The 23,094-nt window shown below is 36.2% G+C and overlaps 1 protein-coding gene across 1 annotated transcript in view; it reads right to left on the reverse strand.

The window, feature by feature from the left end:
- LOC112226417 (gamma-crystallin N-B-like) overlaps positions 1-17,674 on the reverse strand; it is a 39,557-nt gene extending 21,883 nt beyond the window's left edge. Inside the window, exon 1 of the mRNA XM_042308141.1 lies at positions 17,606-17,674. Coding sequence (XP_042164075.1) covers positions 17,606-17,626 — 21 coding nt within the window. The 5' untranslated portion in view covers positions 17,627-17,674. The remainder of the gene's footprint in view (positions 1-17,605) is intronic.
- Positions 17,675-23,094: the final 5,420 nt, after the last annotated feature.

The following is a 23,094-nucleotide window of genomic DNA, read 5'->3' on the forward strand; positions in this document are numbered from 1 at the left end:
GTATGTATAGCTGTATACTGTATGTATAGCTGTATGTATAGCTGTATACTGTATGTATACTGTATGTATAGCTGTATGTATAGCTGTATACTGTATGTATAGCTGTATACTGTATGTATACTGTATGTATAGCTGTATACTGTAGGTTTAGCTGTATACAGTATGTATAGCTGTATACTGTATGTATAGTTGTATACTGTATGTATAGCTGTATACTGTATGCATACTGTATGTATAGCTGTATACTGTATGTATAGCTGTATACTGTGTATATAGTTGTATACTGTATGTATATTTGTATACTGTATGTATAGCTGTATACTGTATGTATAGTTGTATACTGTATGTATAGTTGTATACTGTATGTATAGGTGTATACTGTATGTATAGCTGTATACTGTATGTATAGCTGTATACTGTATGTTTAGCTGTATACTGTATGTATAGCTGTATACAGTATGTATACTGTATGTATAGCTGTATACTGTATGTATACTGTATGTATAGCTGTATACTGTATGTATAGCTGTATACTGTATGTATAGCTGTATACTGTACGTATACTGTATGTATAGCTGTATACTGTATGTATAGCTGTATACTGTATGTATACTGTATGTATAGTATGTATACTGTATGTATAGCTGTATACTGTATGTATACTGTATGTATAGCTGTATACTGTATGTTTAGCTGTATACTGTATGTATAGCTGTATACTGTATGTATACTGTATGTATAGCTGTATACTGTATGTATACTGTATGTATAGCTGTATACTGTATGTATAGCCGTATAGCTGTATGTATAGCTGTATACAGTATGTATACTGTATGTATAGCTGTATACTGTATGTATACTGTATGTATAGCTGTATACTGTATGTATACTGTATGTATACTGTATGTATAGCTGTATACTGTACGTATACTGTATGTATAGCTGTATACTATATGTATAGCTGTATACTGTATGTATACTGTATGTATACTGTATGTATACTGTATGTATAGCTGTATACTGTACGTATACTGTATGTATAGCTGTATACTGTATGTTTAGCTGTATACTGTATGTATAGCTGTATGTATAGCTGTATACTGTATGTATACTGTATGTATAGCTGTATACTGTATGTATACTGTATGTATACTGTATGTATAGCTGTATACTGTATGTATAGCTGTATACTGTATGTATAGTTGTATACTGTATGTATAGCTGTATACTGTATGTATAGCTGTATACTGTATGTATAGCTGTACACTGTATGTATAGCTGTATACTGTATGTATAGCTGTATACTGTATGTATACTGTATGTATAGCTGTTACTCTATGTATACTGTATGTATAGCTGTATACTGTATGTATACTGTATGTATAGCTGTATACTGTATGTTTAGCTGTATACTGTATGTATAGCTGTATACTGTATGTATAGCTGTATACTGTATGTATACTGTATGTTTAGCTGTATACTGTTTGTATAGCTGTATACTGTATGTATAGCTGTATACTGTATGTATACTGTATATGTACTGTATGTATATCTGTATACTGTATGTATAGCTGTATACTGTACGTATAGCTGTATGTATAGCTGTATACAATATGTATACTGTATGTATAGCTGTATACTGTATGTATACTGTATGTATAGCTGTATACTGTATGTATACTGTATGTATACTGTATGTATACTGTATGTATACTGTATGTATAGTTGTATACTGTATGTTTAGCTGTATACTGTATGTATAGTTGTATACTGTATGTTTAGCTGTATACTGTATGTATAGCTGTATACTGTATGTATAGCTGTATACTGTATGTATAGCTCTATACTATATGTATAGCTGTATACTGTATGTATAGCTGTATGTATAACTGTATGTATAGCTGTATACTGTATGTATAGCTGTATACTGTATGTATAGCTGTACACTGTATGTATACTGTGTGTATAGTTGTATACTGTATGTATAGCTGTATACTGTATGTATAGCTGTATACTGTATGTATAGTGTATGTATAGCTGTTTAGCTGTATACTGTATTTATACTGTATACTGTATTTATACTGTATGTATAGTTGTATACTGTATGTATAGCTGTATACTGTATGTATAGTGTATGTATAGCTGTTTAGCTGTATACTGTATGTTTAGCTGTATAGCTATATACTGTATTTATACTGTATACTGTATTTATACTGTATGTATAGTTGTATACTGTATGTATAGCTGTATACTGTATGTATAGCTGTATACTGTATGTATACTGTATGTATAGCTGTTTAGCTGTATACTGTATGTATAGCTGTATACTGTATGTATAGCTGTATGTATAGCTGTTTAGTTGTATACTGTATGTATAGTTGTATACTGTATGTATAGCTGTATACTGTATGTATAGCTGTATACTGTATGTATACTGTATGTATAGCTGTTTAGTTGTATACTGTATGTATAGCTGTATACTGTATGTATAGCCTTATACTGTATGTATAGCTGTATACTGTATGTATAGCTGTATGTATAGCTGTATACTGTATGTATAGCTGTATACTGTATGTATACTGTATGTATAGCTGTATACTGTATGTATACTGTATGTATAGCTGTTTAGCTGTATACTGTATTTATACTGTATACTGTATTTATACTGTATGTATAGTTGTATACTGTATGTATAGCTGTATACTGTATGTATAGTGTATGTATAGCTGTTTAGCTGTATACTGTATGTTTAGCTGTATAGCTGTATACTGTATTTATACTGTATACTGTATTTATACTGTATGTATAGTTGTATACTGTATGTATAGATGTATACTGTATGCATACTGTATGTATAGCTGTATAGATGTATACTCTATGTATAGTGTATGTATAGCTGTTTAGCTGTATACTGTATGTATAGCTGTATACTGTATGTATAGCTGTATACTGTATGTATAGCTGTGTACTCTATGTATACTGTATGTATAGCTGTATACTGTATGTATAGTGTATGTATAGCTGTATACTGTATTTATACTGTATGTATAGTTGTATACTGTATGTATAGTTGTATACTGTATGTATAGCTGTATACTGTATGTATAGCTGTATACTGTATGTATACTGTATGTATAGCTGTATACTGTATGTATACTGTATGTATAGCTGTATACTGTATGTATAGCTGTATACTGTATGTATAGCTGTATACTCTATGTATAGTTGTATACTGTATGTATAGCTGTATACTGTATGTATAGTTGTATACTGTATGTTTAGCTGTATACTGTATGTATAGCTGTATACTGTATGTATACTGTATGTATAGTTGTATACTGTATGTTTAGCTGTATACTGTATGTATACTGTATGTATAGCTGTATACTGTATGTATAGCTGTATACTGTATGTATAGCTGTATACTGTATGTATAGCTGTATACTGTATGTATAGCTGTATACTGTATGTATAGCTGTATACTGTATGTATAGCTGTATACTGTATGTATACTGTATGTATAGCTGTATACTGTATGTATAGCTGTATACTGTATGTATAGCTGTATACTGTATGTATAGTGTATGTATAGCTGTTTAGCTGTATACTGTATTTATACTGTATACTGTATTTATACTGTATGTATAGTTGTATACTGTATGTATAGCTGTATACTGTATGTATAGTGTATGTATAGCTGTTTAGCTGTATACTGTATGTTTAGCTGTATAGCTATATACTGTATTTATACTGTATACTGTATTTATACTGTATGTATAGTTGTATACTGTATGTATAGCTGTATACTGTATGTATAGCTGTATACTGTATGTATACTGTATGTATAGCTGTTTAGCTGTATACTGTATGTATAGCTGTATACTGTATGTATAGCTGTATGTATAGCTGTTTAGTTGTATACTGTATGTATAGTTGTATACTGTATGTATAGCTGTATACTGTATGTATAGCTGTATGTATAGCTGTTTAGTTGTATACTGTATGTATAGTTGTATACTGTATGTATAGCTGTATACTGTATGTATAGCTGTATACTGTATGTATACTGTATGTATAGCTGTTTAGTTGTATACTGTATGTATAGCTGTATACTGTATGTATAGCTGTATACTGTATGTATAGCTGTATACTGTATGTATACTGTATGTATAGCTGTATACTGTATGTATACTGTATGTATAGCTGTTTAGCTGTATACTGTATACTGTATTTATACTGTATGTATAGCTGTATACTGTATGTATAGCTGTATACTGTATGTATAGTGTATGTATAGCTGTTTAGCTGTATACTGTATGTTTAGATGTATAGCTGTATACTGTATTTATACTGTATACTGTATTTATACTGTATACTGTATTTATACTGTATGTATAGTTGTATACTGTATGTATAGCTGTATACTGTATGCATACTGTATGTATAGCTGTATAGATGTATACTCTATGTATAGTGTATGTATAGCTGTTTAGCTGTATACTGTATGTATAGCTGTATACTGTATGTATAGCTGTATACTGTATGTATAGCTGTGTACTCTATGTATACTGTATGTATAGATGTATACTGTATGTATAGCTGTATACTGTATGTATACTGCATGTATAGCTGTATACTGTATGTATAGCTGTATACTGTATGTATAGCTGTACTGTATGAATACTGTATGTATACTGTATGTATAGTTGTATACTGTATGTATAGCTGTACACTGTATGTATAGCTGTATACTGTATGTTTAGCTGTATACTGTATGTATAGCTGTATACTGTATGCTGTATACTGTATGTATACTGTATGTATAGCTGTGTACTCTATGTATACTGTATGTATACTGTATACTGTATGTATACTGTATGTATAGCTGTATACTGTATGTATAGCTGTATACTGTATGTATACTGTATGTTTAGCTGTATACTGTATGTATAGCTGTATAGCTGTATGTATAGCTGTATACTGTATGTATACTGTATGTATAGCTGTATACTGTATGTATATCTGTATACTGTATGTATAGCTGTATACTGTATGTATAGCTGTATACTGTATGTATAGCTGTATACTGCATGTATAGTTGTATACTGTATGTATAGCTGTATACTGCATGTATAGCTGTATAGCCGTATAGCTGTATACTGTATGTATAGCTGTATACTGTATGTTTAGCTGTATACTGTATGTATAGCTGTATACTGTATGTATACTGTATGTATAGCTGTATGTACTCTATGTATATTGTATGTATAGCTGTATACTGTATGTATACTGTATGTTTAGCTGTATACTGTATGTATACTGTATGTATAGCTGTTTAGCTGTATACTGTATGTATAGCTGTATACTGTATGTATAGCTGTATACTGTATACTGTATGTATAGCTGTATACTGTATGTATAGCTGTATACTGTATGTATAGTTGTATACTGTATGTATAGTTGTATACTGTATGCATACTGTATGTATAGCTGTATACTGTATGTATAGCTGTATACTGTATATATAGTTGTATACTGTATGTATATTTGTATACTGTATGTATAGCTGTATACTGTATATATAGTTGTATACTGTATGTATAGTTGTATACTGCATGTATAGCTGTATACTGTATGTATAGCTGTATACTGTATGTATATCTGTATACTGTATGTATAGCTGTATACTGTATGTATAGCTGTATACTGTATGTATAGCTGTATACTGTATGTATAGTTGTATACTGTATGTATAGCTGTATACTGTATGTATAGCTGTATGTATAGCTGTATACTGTATGTATAGCTGTATACTGTATGTTTAGCTGTATACTGTATGTATAGCTGTATACTGTATGTATACTGTATGTATAGCTGTGTACTCTATGTATACTGTATGTATAGCTGTATACTGTATGTATACTGTATGTTTAGCTGTATACTGTATGTATACTGTATGTATAGCTGTTTAGCTGTATACTGTATGTATAGCTGTATACTGTATGTATAGCTGTATACTGTATGTATACTGTATGTATAGCTGTATACTGTATGTATAGCTGTATACTGTATGTATAGCTGTATACTGTATGTATAGTTGTATACTGTATGTATAGTTGTATACTGTATGCATACTGTATGTATAGCTGTATACTGTATGTATAGCTGTATACTGTGTATATAGTTGTATACTGTATGTATATTTGTATACTGTATGTATAGCTGTATACTGTATATATAGTTGTATACTGTATGTATAGTTGTATACTGTATGTATAGGTGTATACTGTATGTATAGCTGTATACTGTATGTATAGCTGTATACTGTATGTTTAGCTGTATACTGTATGTATAGCTGTATACAGTATGTATACTGTATGTATAGCTGTATACTGTATGTAGACTGTATGTATAGCTGTATACTGTATGTATACTGTATGTATACTGTATGTATAGCTGTATACTGTATGTATACTGTATGTATAGCTGTATACTGTATGTATAGCTGTATACTGTATGTATACTGTATGTATACTGTATGTATACTGTATGTATGGCTGTATACTGTGTATACTGTATGTATAGCTGTATACTGTATGTTTAGCTGTATACTGTATGTATAGCTGTATACTGTATGTATACTGTATGTATAGCTGTATACTGTATGTATACTGTATGTATAGCTGTATACTGTATGTATAGCCGTATAGCTGTATGTATAGCTGTATACAGTATGTATACTGTATGTATAGCTGTATACTGTATGTAGACTGTATGTATAGCTGTATACTGTATGTATACTGTATGTATACTGTATGTATAGCTGCTGTATACTGTATGTATAGCTGTATACTGTATGTATAGCTGTATACTGTATGTATACTGTATGTATACTGTATGTATAGCTGTATACTGTACGTATACTGTATGTATAGCTGTATACTGTATGTTTAGCTGTATACTGTATGTATAGCTGTATGTATAGCTGTATACTGTATGTATACTGTATGTATAGCTGTATACTGTATGTATACTGTATGTATACTGTATGTATAGCTGTATACTGTATGTATAGCTGTATACTGTATGTATAGTTGTATACTGTATGTATAGCTGTATACTGTATGTATAGCTGTATACTGTATGTTTAGCTGTATACTGTATGTATAGCTGTATATGTATAGCTGTATACTGTATGTATACTGTATGTATAGCTGTATACTCTATGTATACTGTATGTATAGCTGTATACTGTATGTATACTGTATGTATAGCTGTATACTGTATGTTTAGCTGTATACTGTATGTATAGCTGTATACTGTATGTATACTGTATGTTTAGCTGTATACTGTTTGTATAGCTGTATGCTGTATGTATAGCTGTATACTGTATGTATACTGTATGTATAGCTGTATACTGTATGTATATCTGTATACTGTATGTATAGCTGTATACTGTATGTATAGCTGTATACTGTATGTATAGTGTATGTATAGTTGTATACTGTATATATAGCTGTATACTGTATGTATAGCTGTATGTATAGCTGTATACTGTATGTATATGCTGTATGCTGTATGTATAGTGTATGTATTGCTATATACTGTATGTATAGCTGTATACTGTATGTATACTGTATGTATAGTTGTATACTGTATGTTTAGCTGTACACTGTATGTATAGTTGTATACTGTATGTTTAGCTGTATACTGTATGTATAGCTGTATACTGTATGTATAGCTGTATACTGTATGTATAGCTCTATACTATATGTATAGCTGTATACTGTATGTATAGCTGTATGTATGTATACTGTATGTATAGCTGTATACTGTATGTATAGCTGTACACTGTATGTATACTGTATGTATAGTTGTATACTGTATGTATAGCTGTATACTGTATGTATAGCTGTATACTGTATGTATAGTGTATGTATAGCTGTTTAGCTGTATACTGTATTTATACTGTATACTGTATTTATACTGTATGTATAGTTGTATACTGTATGTATAGCTGTATACTGTATGTATAGTGTATGTATAGCTGTTAGCTGTATACTGTATGTTTAGCTGTATAGCTATATACTGTATTTATACTGTATACTGTATTTATACTGTATGTATAGTTGTATACTGTATGTATAGCTGTATACTGTATGTATAGCTGTATACTGTATGTATACTGTATGTATAGCTGTTTAGCTGTATACTGTATGTATAGCTGTATACTGTATGTATAGCTGTATGTATAGCTGTTTAGTTGTATACTGTATGTATAGTTGTATACTGTATGTATAGCTGTATACTGTATGTATAGCTGTATACTGTATGTATACTGTATGTATAGCTGTTTAGTTGTATACTGTATGTATAGCTGTATACTGTATGTATAGCCTTATACTGTATGTATAGCTGTATACTGTATGTATAGCTGTATGTATAGCTGTATACTGTATGTATAGCTGTATACTGTATGTATACTGTATGTATAGCTGTATACTGTATGTATACTGTATGTATAGCTGTTTAGCTGTATACTGTATTTATACTGTATACTGTATTTATACTGTATGTATAGTTGTATACTGTATGTATAGCTGTATACTGTATGTATAGTGTATGTATAGCTGTTTAGCTGTATACTGTATGTTTAGCTGTATAGCTGTATACTGTATTTATACTGTATACTGTATTTATACTGTATGTATAGTTGTATACTGTATGTATAGCTGTATACTGTATGCATACTGTATGTATAGCTGTATAGATGTATACTCTATGTATAGTGTATGCATAGCTGTTTAGCTGTATACTGTATGTATAGCTGTATACTGTATGTATAGCTGTATACTGTATGTATAGCTGTGTACTCTATGTATACTGTATGTATAGATGTATACTGTATTTATAGTGTATGTATAGCTGTATACTGTATTTATACTGTATGTATAGTTGTATACTGTATGTATAGTTGTATACTGTATGTATAGCTGTATACTGTATGTATACTGCATGTATAGCTGTATACTGTATGTATAGCTGTATACTGTATGTATAGCTGTATACTGTATGTATACTGTATGTATAGCTGTATACTGTATGTATAGCTGTATACTGTATGTATAGCTGTATACTCTATGTATAGTTGTATACTGTATGTATAGCTGTATACTGTATGTATAGTTGTATACTGTATGTTTAGCTGTATACTGTATGTATAGCTGTATACTGTATGTATAGCTGTATACTGTATGTATACTGTATGTATAGCTGTATAGCTGTATGTATAGCTGTATACTGTATGTATAGCTGTATACTGTATGTATAGCTGTATACTGTATATATAGTTGTATACTGTATGTATAGCTGTATACTGTATGTATAGTTGTATACTGTATGTTTAGCTGTATACTGTATGTATAGCTGTATACTGTATGTATAGCTGTATACTGTATGTATACTGTATGTATAGCTGTATACTGTATGTATAGCTGTATACTGTATGTATAGTGTATGTATTGCTGTATACTGTATATATAGCTGTATACTGTATGTATAGCTGTATGTATAGCTGTATACTGTATGTATAGCTGTACACTGTATGTATAGCTGTTTAGCTGTATACTGCATGTATAGCTGTATACTGTATGTATAGTGTATGTATTGCTATATACTGTATGTATAGCTGTATACTGTATGTATACTGTATGTATAGTTGTATACTGTATGTTTAGCTGTATACTGTATGTATAGTTGTATACTGTATGTTTAGCTGTATACTGTATGTATAGCTGTATACTGTATGTATAGCTGTATACTGTATGTATAGCTCTATACTATATGTATAGCTGTATACTGTATGTATAGCTGTATACTGTATGTATAGCTGTATGTATAGCTGTATACTGTATGTATAGCTGTATACTGTATGTATAGCTGTACACTGTATGTATAGCTGTATACTGTATGTATAGCTGTATACTGTATGTATAGAGTATGTATAGCTGTTTAGCTGTATACTGTATTTATACTGTATACTGTATTTATACTGTATGTATTGTTGTATACTGTATGTATAGCTGTATACTGTATGTATAGTGTATGTATAGCTGTTTAGCTGTATACTGTATGTTTAGCTGTATAGCTGTATACTGTATTTAACCTGTATACTGTATTTATACTGTATGTATAGTTGTATACTGTATGTATAGCTGTATACTGTATGTATAGCTGTATACTGTATGCATACTGTATGTATAGCTGTATAGATGTATACTCTATGTATAGTGTATGTATAGCTGTTTAGCTGTATACTGTATGTATAGCTGTATACTGTATGTATAGCTGTATACTGTATGTATAGCTGTGTACTCTATGTATACTGTATGTATAGCTGTATACTGTATGTATACTGTATGTATAGCTGTATAGATGTATACTCTATGTATAGTGTATGTATAGCTGTTTAGCTGTATACTGTATGTTTAGCTGTATAGCTGTATACTGTATTTAACCCGTATACTGTATTTATACTGTATGTATAGTTGTATACTGTATGTATAGTGTATGTATAGCTGTATACTGTATTTATACTGTATGTATAGTTGTATACTGTATGTATAGTTGTATACTGTATGTATAGCTGTATACTGTATGTATACTGCATGTATAGCTGTATACTGTATGTATAGCTGCATACTGTATGTATAGCTGTATACTGTATGTATACTGTATGTATAGCTGTATACTGTATGTATACTGTATGTATAGTTGTATACTGTATGTATAGCTGTACACTGTATGTATAGCTGTATACTGTATGTTTAGCTGTATACTGTATGTATAGCTGTATACTGTATGTATAGCTGTATACTGTATGTATACTGTATGTATAGCTGTGTACTCTATGTATACTGTATGTATAGCTGTATACTGTATGTATACTGTATGTATAGCTGTGCATACTGTATGTTTACTGTATATGTATGTATAGCTGTATACTGTATGTATAGCTGTATACTGTATGTATAGCTGTATACTGTATGTATACTGTATGTTTAGCTGTATACTGTATGTATAGCTGTATAGCTGTATGTATAGCTGTATACTGTATGTATACTGTATGTATAGCTGTATACTGTATGTATATCGTATACTGTATGTATAGCTGTATACTGTATGTATAGCTGTATACTGTATGTATAGCTGTATACTGCATGTATAGTTGTATACTGTATGTATAGCTGTATACTGTATGTATAGCTGTATAGCCGTATAGCTGTATACTGTATGTATAGCTGTATACTGTATGTTTAGCTGTATACTGTATGTATAGCTGTATACTGTATGTATACTGTATGTATACTGTGTACTCTATGTATACTGTATGTATAGCTGTATACTGTAAGTATACTGTATGTTTAGCTGTATACTGTATGTATACTGTATGTATAGCTGTTTAGCTGTATACTGTATGTATAGCTGTATACTGTATGTATAGCTGTATACTGTATGTATACTGTATGTATAGCTGTATACTGTATGTATACTGTATGTATAGCTGTATACTGTATGTATAGCTGTATACTGTATGTATAGTTGTATACTGTATGTATAGTTGTATACTGTATGCATACTGTATGTATAGCTGTATACTGTATGTATACTGTATGTATAGTTGTATACTGTATGTATAGCTGTACACTGTATGTATAGCTGTATACTGTATGTTTAGCTGTATACTGTATGTATAGCTGTATACTGTATGTATAGCTGTATACTGTATGTATACTGTATGTATAGCTGTATACTGTATGTATATCTGTATACTGTATGTATAGCTGTATACTGTATGTATAGCTGTATACTGTATGTATAGCTGTATACTGCATGTATAGTTGTATACTGTATGTATAGCTGTATACTGTATGTATAGCTGTATAGCCGTATAGCTGTATACTGTATGTATAGCTGTATTCTGTATGTTTAGCTGTATACTGTATGTATAGCTGTATACTGTATGTATACTGTATGTATAGCTGTGTACTCTATGTATACTGTATGTATAGCTGTATACTGTAAGTATACTGTATGTTTAGCTGTATACTGTATGTATACTGTATGTATAGCTGTTTAGCTGTATACTGTATGTATAGCTGTATACTGTATGTATAGCTGTATACTGTATGTATACTGTATGTATAGCTGTATACTGTATGTATAGCTGTATACTGTATGTATAGCTGTATACTGTATGTATAGTTGTATACTGTATGTATAGTTGTATACTGTATGCATACTGTATGTATAGCTGTATACTGTATGTATAGCTGTATACTGTGTATATAGTTGTATACTGTATGTATATTTGTATACTGTATGTATAGCTGTATACTGTATATATAGTTGTATACTGTATGTATAGTTGTATACTGCATGTATAGCTGTATACTGTATGTATAGCTGTATACTGTATGTATAGCTGTATACTGTATGTTACGCTGTATACTGTATGTATAGTTGTATACTGTATGTTTAGCTGTATACTGTATGTATAGTTGTATACTGTATGTATACTGTATGTATAGTTGTATACTGCATGTATAGCTGTATGTTTAGCTGTATACTGTATGTATAGTTGTATACTGCATGTATAGCTGTTTACTGTATGTATAGTTGTATACTGTATGTATAGTTGTATACTGCATGTATAGCTGTATACTGTATGTATAGCTGTATACTGTATGTATAGCTCTATACTATATGTATAGCTGTATACTGTATGTATAGTTGTATACTGTATGTATAGCTGTATGTATAGCTCTATACTGTATGTATAGCTGTATACTGTATGTATAGCTGTACACTGTATGTATACTGTATGTATAGCTGTATACTGTATGTATAGCTGTATACTGTATGTATAGTGTATGTATAGCTGTATGTATAGCTGTATGTATAGCTGTATACTGTATGTATAGCTGTATATTGTATGTATACTGTATGTATAGTTGTATACTGTATGTATAGGTGTATACTGTATGTATAGCTGTATACTGTATGTATAGCTGTATACTGTATGTTTAGCTGTATACTGTATGTATAGCTGTATACTGTATGTATACTGTATGTATAGCTGTATACTGTATGTATAGCCGTATAGCTGTATGTATAGCTGTATACAGTATGTATACTGTATGTATAGCTGTATACTGTATGTATAGCTGTATACTGTATGTATACTGTATGTATACTGTATGTATACTGTATGTATAGCTGTATACTGTACGTATACTGTATGTATAGCTGTATACTATATGTATAGCTGTATACTGTATGTATACTGTATGTATACTGTATGTATACTGTATGTATAGCTGTATACTGTACGTATACTGTATGTATAGCTGTATACTGTATGTTTAGCTGTATACTGTATGTATAGCTGTATACTGTATGTATACTGTATGTATACTGCTGTATACTGTATGTATACTGTATGTATAGCTGTATACTGTATGTACTGTATGTATACTGTATGTATAGCTGTATACTGTATGTATAGCTGTATACTGTATGTATAGTTGTATACTGTATGTATACTGTATGTATAGCTGTATACTGTATGTATAGCTGTATACTGTATGTATAGCTGTATACTGTATGTATAGCTGTATACTGTATGTATACTGTATGTATAGCTGTGTACTCTATGTATACTGTATGTATAGCTGTATACTGTATGTATAGCTGTATACTGTATGTTTAGCTGTATACTGTATGTATAGCTGTATACTGTATGTATAGCTGTATACTGTATGTATACTGTATGTATAGTTGTATACTGTATGTATACTGTATGTATAGCTGTATACTGTATGTATAGCTGTATACTGTATGTATAGCTGTATACTGCATGTATAGTTGTATACTGTATGTATATAGCTGTATACTGTATGTATAGCTGTATACTGTATGTATAGCTGTATACTGTATGTATAGCTGTACACTGTATGTTTAGCTGTATACTGTATGTATAGCTGTATACTGTATGTATAGCTGTATACTGTATGTATACTGTTTGTATGTATAGCTGTGTACTCAATGTATACTGTATGTATAGCTGTATACTGTATGTATACTGTATGTTTAGCTGTATACTGTATGTATAGCTGTATACTGTATGTATACTGTACGTATACTGTATGTATAGCTGTATACAGTATGTATACTGTATGTATAGCTGTATACTGTATGTATAGCTGTATACTGTATGTATACTGTATGTATACTGTATGTATAGCTGTATACTGTACGTATACTGTATGTATAGCTGTATACTATATGTATAGCTGTATACTGTATGTATAGCTGTATACTGTATGTATAGCTGTATAGCTGTATGTATAGCTATATACAGTATGTATACTGTATGTATAGCTGTATACTGTATGTATACTGTATGTATAGCTGTATACTGTATGTATACTGTATGTATAGCTGTATACTGTATGTATACTGTATATATAGCTGTATACTGTATGTATAGCTGTATACTGTATGTATACTGTATGTATACTGTATGTATAGCTGTATACTGTACGTATACTGTATGTATAGCTGTATACTGTATGTTTACCTGAATCCTGTATGTATAGCTGTATGTATAGCTGTAAACTGTATGTATACTGTATTGTATAGCTGTATACTGTATGTATACTGTATGTATAGCTGTATACTGTATGTATACTGTATGTATACTGTATGTATAGCTGTATACTGTATGTATAGCTGTATACTGTATGTATAGTTGTATACTGTATGTATAGCTGTATACTGTATGTATAGCTGTATACTGTATGTATAGCTGTACACTGTATGTATAGCTGTATACTGTATGTATAGCTGTATACTGTATGTATAGCTGTATACTGTATGTATAGCTGTATACTGTATGTATACTGTATGTTTAGCTGTATACTGTATGCATAGCTGTATAGCTGTATGTATAGCTGTATACTGTATGTATACTGTATGTATAGCTGTATACTGTATGTATATCTGTATACTGTATGTATAGCTGTATACTGTATGTATAGCTGTATAGTGTATGTATAGCTGTATACTGCATGTATAGTTGTATACTGTATGTATAGCTGTATACTGTATGTATAGCTGTATAGCCGTATAGCTGTATACTGTATGTATAGCTGTATACTGTATGTTTAGCTGTATACTGTATGTATAGCTGTATACTGTATGTATAGCTGTATACTGTATGTATACTGTATGTAGCCTGTACTCTATGTATACTGTATGTATAGCTGTATACTGTATGTATAGCTGTATAGTGTATGTATACTGTATGTATACTGTATGTATAACTGTATACTGTATGTATAGCCGTATAGCTGTATGTATAGCTGTATACAGTATGTATACTGTATGTATAGCTGTATACTGTATGTATACTGTATGTATAGCTGTATGTATAGCTGTATACTGTATGTATACTGTATGTATACTGTATGTATAGCTGTATACTGTACGTATACTGTATGTATAGCTGTATACTGTATGTATAGCTGTATACTGTATGTATACTGTATGTATAGCTGTATACTGTACGTATACTGTATGTATAGCTGTATACTGTATGTATACTGTATGTATACTGTATGTATAGCTGTATACTGTACGTATAGCTGTATGTATAGCTGTATACAATATGTATACTGTATGTATAGCTGTATACTGTATGTATACTGTATGTATAGCTGTATACTGTATGTATACTGTATGTATACTGTATGTATAGCTGTATACTGTATGTATACTGTATGTATAGTTGTATACTGTATGTATAGCTGTATACTGTATGTATACTGTATGTATACTGTATGTATAGCTGTATACGTATACTGTATGTATAGCTGTATACTGTATGTTTAGCTGTATACTGTATGTATAGCTGTATACTGTATGTATACTGTATGTATAGCTGTATACTGTATGTATACTGTATGTATAGCTGTATACTGTATGTATACTGTATGTATACTGTATGTATAGCTGTATACTGTATGTTTAGCTGTATACTGTATGTATAGCTGTATACTGTATGTATACTGTATGTATAGCTGTGTACTCTATGTATACTGTATGTATAGCTGTATACTGTATGTATACTGTATGTATAGCTGTATACTGTATGTATAGCTGTATACTCTATGTATAGTTGTATACTGTATGTATAGCTGTATACTGTATGTATAGCTGTATACTGTATGTATAGCTGTATACTTATGTATAGCTGTATAGCTGCCGTATAGCTGTATACTGTATGTATAGCTGTATACTGTATGTTTAGCTGTATACTGTATGTATAGCTGTATACTGTATGTATAGCTGTATACTGTATGTATACTGTATGTATAGCTGTGTACTCTATGTATACTGTATGTATACTGTATGTTTAGCTGTATACTGTATGTATACTGTATGTATAGCTGTTTAGCTGTATACTGTATGTATAGCTGTATACTGTATGTATACTGTATGTATAGCTGTATACTGTATGTATACTGTATGTATAGCTGTATACTGTATGTATAGCTGTATACTGTATGTATAGTTGTATACTGTATGTATACTGTATGTATAGCTGTATACTGTATGTATAGCTGTATACTGTATATATAGTTGTATACTGTATGTATATTTGTATACTGTATGTATAGCTGTATACTGTATATATAGTTGTATACTGTATGTATAGTTGTATACTGCATGTATAGCTGTATACTGTATGTATAGCTGTATACTGTATGTATAGCTGTATACTGTATGTTACGCTGTATACTGTATGTATAGTTGTATACTGTATGTATACTGTATGTATACTGTATGTATAGCTGTATACTGTACGTATACTGTATGTATAGCTGTATACTGTATGTATAGTTGTATACTGTATGTTTAGCTGTATACTGTATGTATAGTTGTATACTGTATGTATACTGTATGTATAGTTGTATACTGCATGTATAGCTGTATGTTTAGCTGTATACTGTATGTATAGTTGTATACTGCATGTATAGCTGTTTACTGTATGTATAGCTGTATACTGTATGTATAGTTGTATACTGTATGTATACTGTATGTATAGTTGTATACTGTATGTATAGTTGTATACTGCATGTATAGTTGTATACTGTATGTATAGCTGTATACTGTATGTATAGCTGTATACTCTATGTATAGCTGTATACTGTATGTATAGCTGTATATTGTATGTATAGCTGTATGTACAGTTGTATACTGTATGTATAGCTGTATAGCTGTATACTGTATGTATAGCTGTATGTATAGTTGTATACTGTATGTATACTGTATGTATAGCTGTATACTGTATGTATAGCTGTATGTATAGTTGTATACTGTATGTATACTGTATGTATAGTTGTATACTGTATGTTTAGCTGTATACTGTATGTATACTGTATGTATAGCTTCCAGGTTCGATAGCTATCTACTCACCTTGCCTGAGTACTGTATGTATAGCTGTATGTATAGCTTCCAGGTTCGATAGCTATCTACTCACCTTGCCTGAGTACTGCGACATTTTGTCCACCGTTTGTTGTCCACGTTTGTCCCACAGTGTGAGAGTGGAAAGATGTGGACTGCCTAATATATATGGCCAATAGGGAGAGGAGAGGCTGACCACCTGATACATATGGCCAATAAGGAGAGGAGAGGTATCACCAGGTCAACATAACAATGGCCCCACAATGAAAGGGGTTTAAAGAGATTCTGCACCATGGACACTTTCTCTTACATGTCACACTGCTGATAGTGGACTTTGGCTTAGTGGGGGTCCTGGACAATGGCAGGGGTGGGACATTCTGCTTTGATTGGGGTTTGAGGGGTGTACTGTGTGTTGTGGTGTCTGTTGATGGTATGGTGTGTGTTGATGGTGTGTTTGTTGTGTTGTGTGTGTGTGTTTGTTGTGTTGTGTTGTGTGTGTGTGTTTGTTGTGGTGTGTGTTGATGATGTCTATTGTGGTGTGTGTCTGTGTGGGTGCGTGTTTATGGTGTGTGTGTATGTGTGTGTTTGTTGTGGTGTGTATTTATGATGTGTATTGTGTCGTGTGTTTGTTGTGGTGTGTGTGTGTGTGTTTCCATGTGTGTGTGTGTGTGTGTGTGTGTCCATGTGTGTGTGTGTGTGTCCATGTGTGTGTGTCCATGTGTGTGTGTGACAGTCCACGTGTGTGTGTGTGGTCTGAGTGAATGTATAGATACAGGGTAGACAGTATTACAGGGTTACAGGGTCAAATCAAATGCAAATCAACTCAAATTGTATTGGTCACATACAAATGTGTGTATGTGTGGCACAGACAAGATGCAGTAGATGGTATAGAGTAAAGTATATACATATAAGATATGTAGGATGTAAACATTATTAAAGAGATGTTATTTAAAGTGACAAGTGAGTACCTTTGTTAAATCCATTTATAAAAGTGGCCAGTGATTTGTGTCTGTATGTTGGCAGCAGCCTCTCTATGCTAGTGATGGTTGTTTAACAGTCTGATGGCCTTGAGATCAGAATTACAGTGTTACAGGGTTACAGTATTACTCCCTAAACTCTCCCTACACTTTAAACCCTCCCTACACCCTAACCTCTCCCTACTCCCTAACCCCTCCCTTCTCCCTAACCCCTCCCTACTCCCTAACCCCTCCCTTCTCCCTAACCCCTCCCTAACCTCTCCCTACAACCCCTCCCTTCTCCCTACTCCCTAACCCCTCCCTACTCCCTAACCCTCCCTACTCCCTAACCCCTCCCTTCTCCCTAAACCCTCCCTACTCCCTAAACTCTCCCTACACTTTAAACCCTCCCTACACCCTAACCTCTCCCTACTCCCCTAACCACTCCCTAACCCCTCCCTACTCCCTAACCTCTCCCTACTCCCTAACCCCTCCCTACTCCCTAACCTCTACCTACTCCCTAACCCCTCCCTACACCCTAACCTCTCCCTACTCCCTAACCACTCCCTAACCCCTCCCTACTCCCTAACCTCTCCCTACTCCCTAACCCCTCCCTACTCCCTAACCTCTCCCTACTCCCTAACCCCTCCCTACACCCTAACCTCTCCCTACTCCCTAACCCCTCCCTACTCCCTAACCCCTCCTTCTCCCTAACCCCTCCCTTCTCCCTAACCTCTCCGTACTCCTAACCTCTCCCTACTCCCTAACCCCTCCCTACTCCCTAACCTCCCTACTCCCTAACCCCTCCCTAACCTCTGTGTCCCTAACCTCCCTACTCCCTAACCTCTCCCTAACCTATCCCTACTCCCTAACCCCTCCCTACTCCCTAACCCCTCCCTAACCCCTCCCTTCTCCCTAACCCTCCCTAACTCCTCCCTACTCCCTAATCCCTCCCTACTCCCTAACCCCTCCCTAACCTCTCCCTACTCCCTAAACCCTCCCTACTCCCTAACCCTCCCTAACCTCTCCGTAATCCCTAACCCCTTCCTACTCCCTAACTCCTCCCTACTCCCTAACCCCCTCCCTACTCCCTAACCACTCCCTACTTCCTAACCCTCCCTAACTCCTCCCTACTCCCTAACCCCTCCCTACTCCCTAACCTCTCCCTATTGTTTACCCCTTCCTACTCCCTAACCCTTCCCTACTTCCTAACCTCTCCCTACCCTAACCCTTCCTACTCCCTACCCTCTCCCTACTCCCTAACCCTCCCTACTCCCTAACCCCTTCCCTACTCTCTAACCCCTCCCTACTCCCTAACCTCTCCCTACTCCCTAACCTCTCCCTAACCTCTCCCTACTCCCTAACCCCTCCCTACTCCCTAACCCCTCCCTAACCCCTCCCTTCTCCCTAACCCCTCCCTAACTCCTCCCTACTCCCTAACCCCTCCCTACACCCTAACCCCTCCCTAACCTCTCCCTACTCCCTAAACCCTCCCTACTCCCTAACCCCTCCCTAACCTCTCCGTAATCCCTAACCCTTCCTATTCCCTAACTCCTCCCTACCCCTAACCCCTCCCTACTCCCTAACCACTCCCTACCCCTAACCCTCCCTAACTCCTCCCTACTCCCTAACCCCTCCCTACTCCCTAACCTCTCCCTACTCCCTTACCCCTTCCTACTCCCTAACCCCTCCCTACTTCCTAACCTCTCCCTTCGCTAACCCCTTCCTACTCCCTACCCTCTCCCTACTCCCTAACCTCTCCCTACTCCCTAACCCCTTCCCTACCTCTAACCCCTCCCTAGTCCCTAACCCTCCCTACTCCCTAATCTCTGTATTCCCTAACCTCTCCCTAACCTCTCCCTACTCCCTAACCCCTCCCTACTCCCTAACCCCTCCCTACTCCCTAATCTCTCCCCTCCCTAACCTCTCCCTACTCTCTGACCTCTCCCTACTCCCTAACCTCTCCCTACTCCCTAACCCTCCCCTCCCTAACCCTAACCTCCCCTCCCTACTCCCTAACCCTCCCTACTCCCTAACCCCCCTAACCTCTCTCTCCCTAACCCCTCCTTACTCCCTAACCTCTCCCTACTCCCTAACCCTCCCTACTCCCTAACCCTCCCTACTCCCTAACCCCTCCCTAACGCCTCCCTACTCCCTGACCTCTTCCTACTCCCTAAACCTCCCTACTCCCTAACCCCTCCCTACTCCCTAACCCCTCCCTACTCCCTAACTCTCCCTAGTCCCTAATCCCTCCCTCCCTAACCCCTCCCTACTCCCTAACCCCTCCCTACTCCCTAACCCCTCCATACTCCCTAACCCCTCCCTACTCCCTAACCTCTCCCTACACCCTAACCCCTCCCTACTCCCTAACCCCTCCATACTCCCTAACCCCTCCATACTCCCTAACCCCTCCCTAACCCATCCCTTCTCCCTTACCCCTCCCTACTCCTTAACCCCTCCCTACTCCCTAACCCCTGCCTACTCCCTAACCCCTTCCTACTCCCTAACCCCTCCCTACTCCCTAACCTCTCCCTACTCCCTAACCTCTCCCCACTCCCTAACCCCTCTCTACTCCCTAACCCCTCCCTACTCCCTAACCTCTCCCTACTCCCTAACCCCTCCATAACGCCTCCCTACTCCCTGACCTCTTCCTACTCCATAAACTCTCCCTACTCCCTAACCCCTCCCTACTCCCTAACCCCTCCCTACTCCCTAACCTCTCCCTAGTCCCTAATCCCTCCCTACTCCCTAACCCCTCCCTACTCCCTAACCCCTCCCTACTCCCTAACCCCTCCATACTCCCTAACCCCTCCCTACTCCCTAACCTCTCCCTACACCCTAACCCTCCCTACTCCCTAACCCCTCCATACTCCCTAACCCCTCCATACTCCCTAACCCCTCCCTAACCCATCCCTCTCCCTACCCCTCCCTACTCCTTAACCCCTCCCTACTCCCTAACCCCTGCCTACTCCCTAACCCCTCCCTAATCCCTAACCTCTCCCTACACCCTAACCCCTGCCTACTCCCTAACCCCTCTCCTAACCCCTATCTACACCCTAACCCCTCCCTAATCTCTAACCTCTCCCTAATCCCTAACCCCTCCCTACTCCCTTACCCCTCCCTACTCCCTAACCTCTCCCTACTCCCTAACCCCTCCCTACTCCCTAACCCCTCCCTAACCCCTCCCTTCTCCCTAACCCCTCCCTAACTCCTCCCTACTCCCTAACCCCTCCCTACACCCTAACCCCTCCCTAACCTCTCCCTACTCCCTAAACCCTCCCTACTCCCTAACCCCTCCCTAACCTCTCCGTAATCCCTAACCCCTTCCTATTCCCTAACTCCTCCCTACTCCCTAACCCCTCCCTACTCCCTAACCACTCCCTACTCCCTAACCCCTCCCTAACTCCTCCCTACTCCCTAACCCCTCCCTACTCCCTAACCTCTCCCTACTCCCTTACCCCTTCCTACTCCCTAACCCCTCCCTACTTCCTAACCTCTCCCTACTCGCTAACCCCTTCCTACTCCCTACCCTCTCCCTACTCCCTAACCTCTCCCTACTCCCTAACCCCTTCCCTACTCTCTAACCCCTCCCTAGTCCCTAACCCCTCCCTACTCCCTAATCTCTCTGTATTCCCTAACCTCTCCCTAACCTCTCCCTACTCCCTAACCCCTCCCTACTCCCTAACCCCTCCCTACTCCCTAATCTCTCCGTACTCCCTAACCTCTCCCTACTCTCTGACCTCTCCCTACTCCCTAACCTCTCCCTACTCCCTAACCTCTCCCTACTCCCTAACCTCTCCCTACTCCCTACTCCCTAACCTCTCCCTACTCCCTAACCCCCCCTAACCTCTCCGTGCTCCCTAACCCCTCCTTACTCCCTAACCTCTCCCTACTCCCTAACCCTCCCTACTCCCTAACCTCTCCCTACTCCCTAACCCCTCCCTAACCCTCCTACTCCCTGACCTCTTCCTACTCCCTAAACTCTCCCTACTCCCTAACCCCTCCCTACTCCCTAACCCCTCCCTACTCCCTAACCTCTCCCTAGTCCCTAATCCCTCCCTACTCCCTAACCCCTCCCTACTCCCTAACCCCTCCCTACTCCCTAACCCCTCCATACTCCCTAACCCCTCCCTACTCCCTAACCTCTCCCTACACCCTAACCCTCCCTACTCCCTAACCCCTCCATACTCCCCCTAACCCCTCCATACTCCCTAACCCCTCCCTAACCCATCCCTTCTCCCTTACCCTCCCTCCCTAACCCCTCCCTACTCCCTAACCCCTGCCTACTCCCTAACCCCTCCCTAATCCCTAACCTCTCCCTACACCCTAACCCCTGCCTACTCCCTAACCCCTCCCTACTCCTTAACCCCCTCTACTCCCTAACCCCTCCCTACTCCCTAACCTCTCCCTACTCCCTAACCCCTCCATAACGCCTCCCTACTCCCTGACCCTTAACTCCCTAAACTCTCCCTACTCCCTAACCCCTCCCTACTCCCTAACCCCTCCCTACTCCCTAACCTCTCCCTAGTCCCTAACCCCTCCCTACTCCCTAACCCCTCCCTACTCCCTAACCCCTCCCTACTCCTAACCCCTCCATACTCCCTAACCC

The sequence above is a fragment of the Oncorhynchus tshawytscha genome, linkage group LG28, assembly GCF_018296145.1.
Source record: "Oncorhynchus tshawytscha isolate Ot180627B linkage group LG28, Otsh_v2.0, whole genome shotgun sequence".
In the NCBI taxonomy this organism is placed as follows: domain Eukaryota; kingdom Metazoa; phylum Chordata; class Actinopteri; order Salmoniformes; family Salmonidae; genus Oncorhynchus; species Oncorhynchus tshawytscha.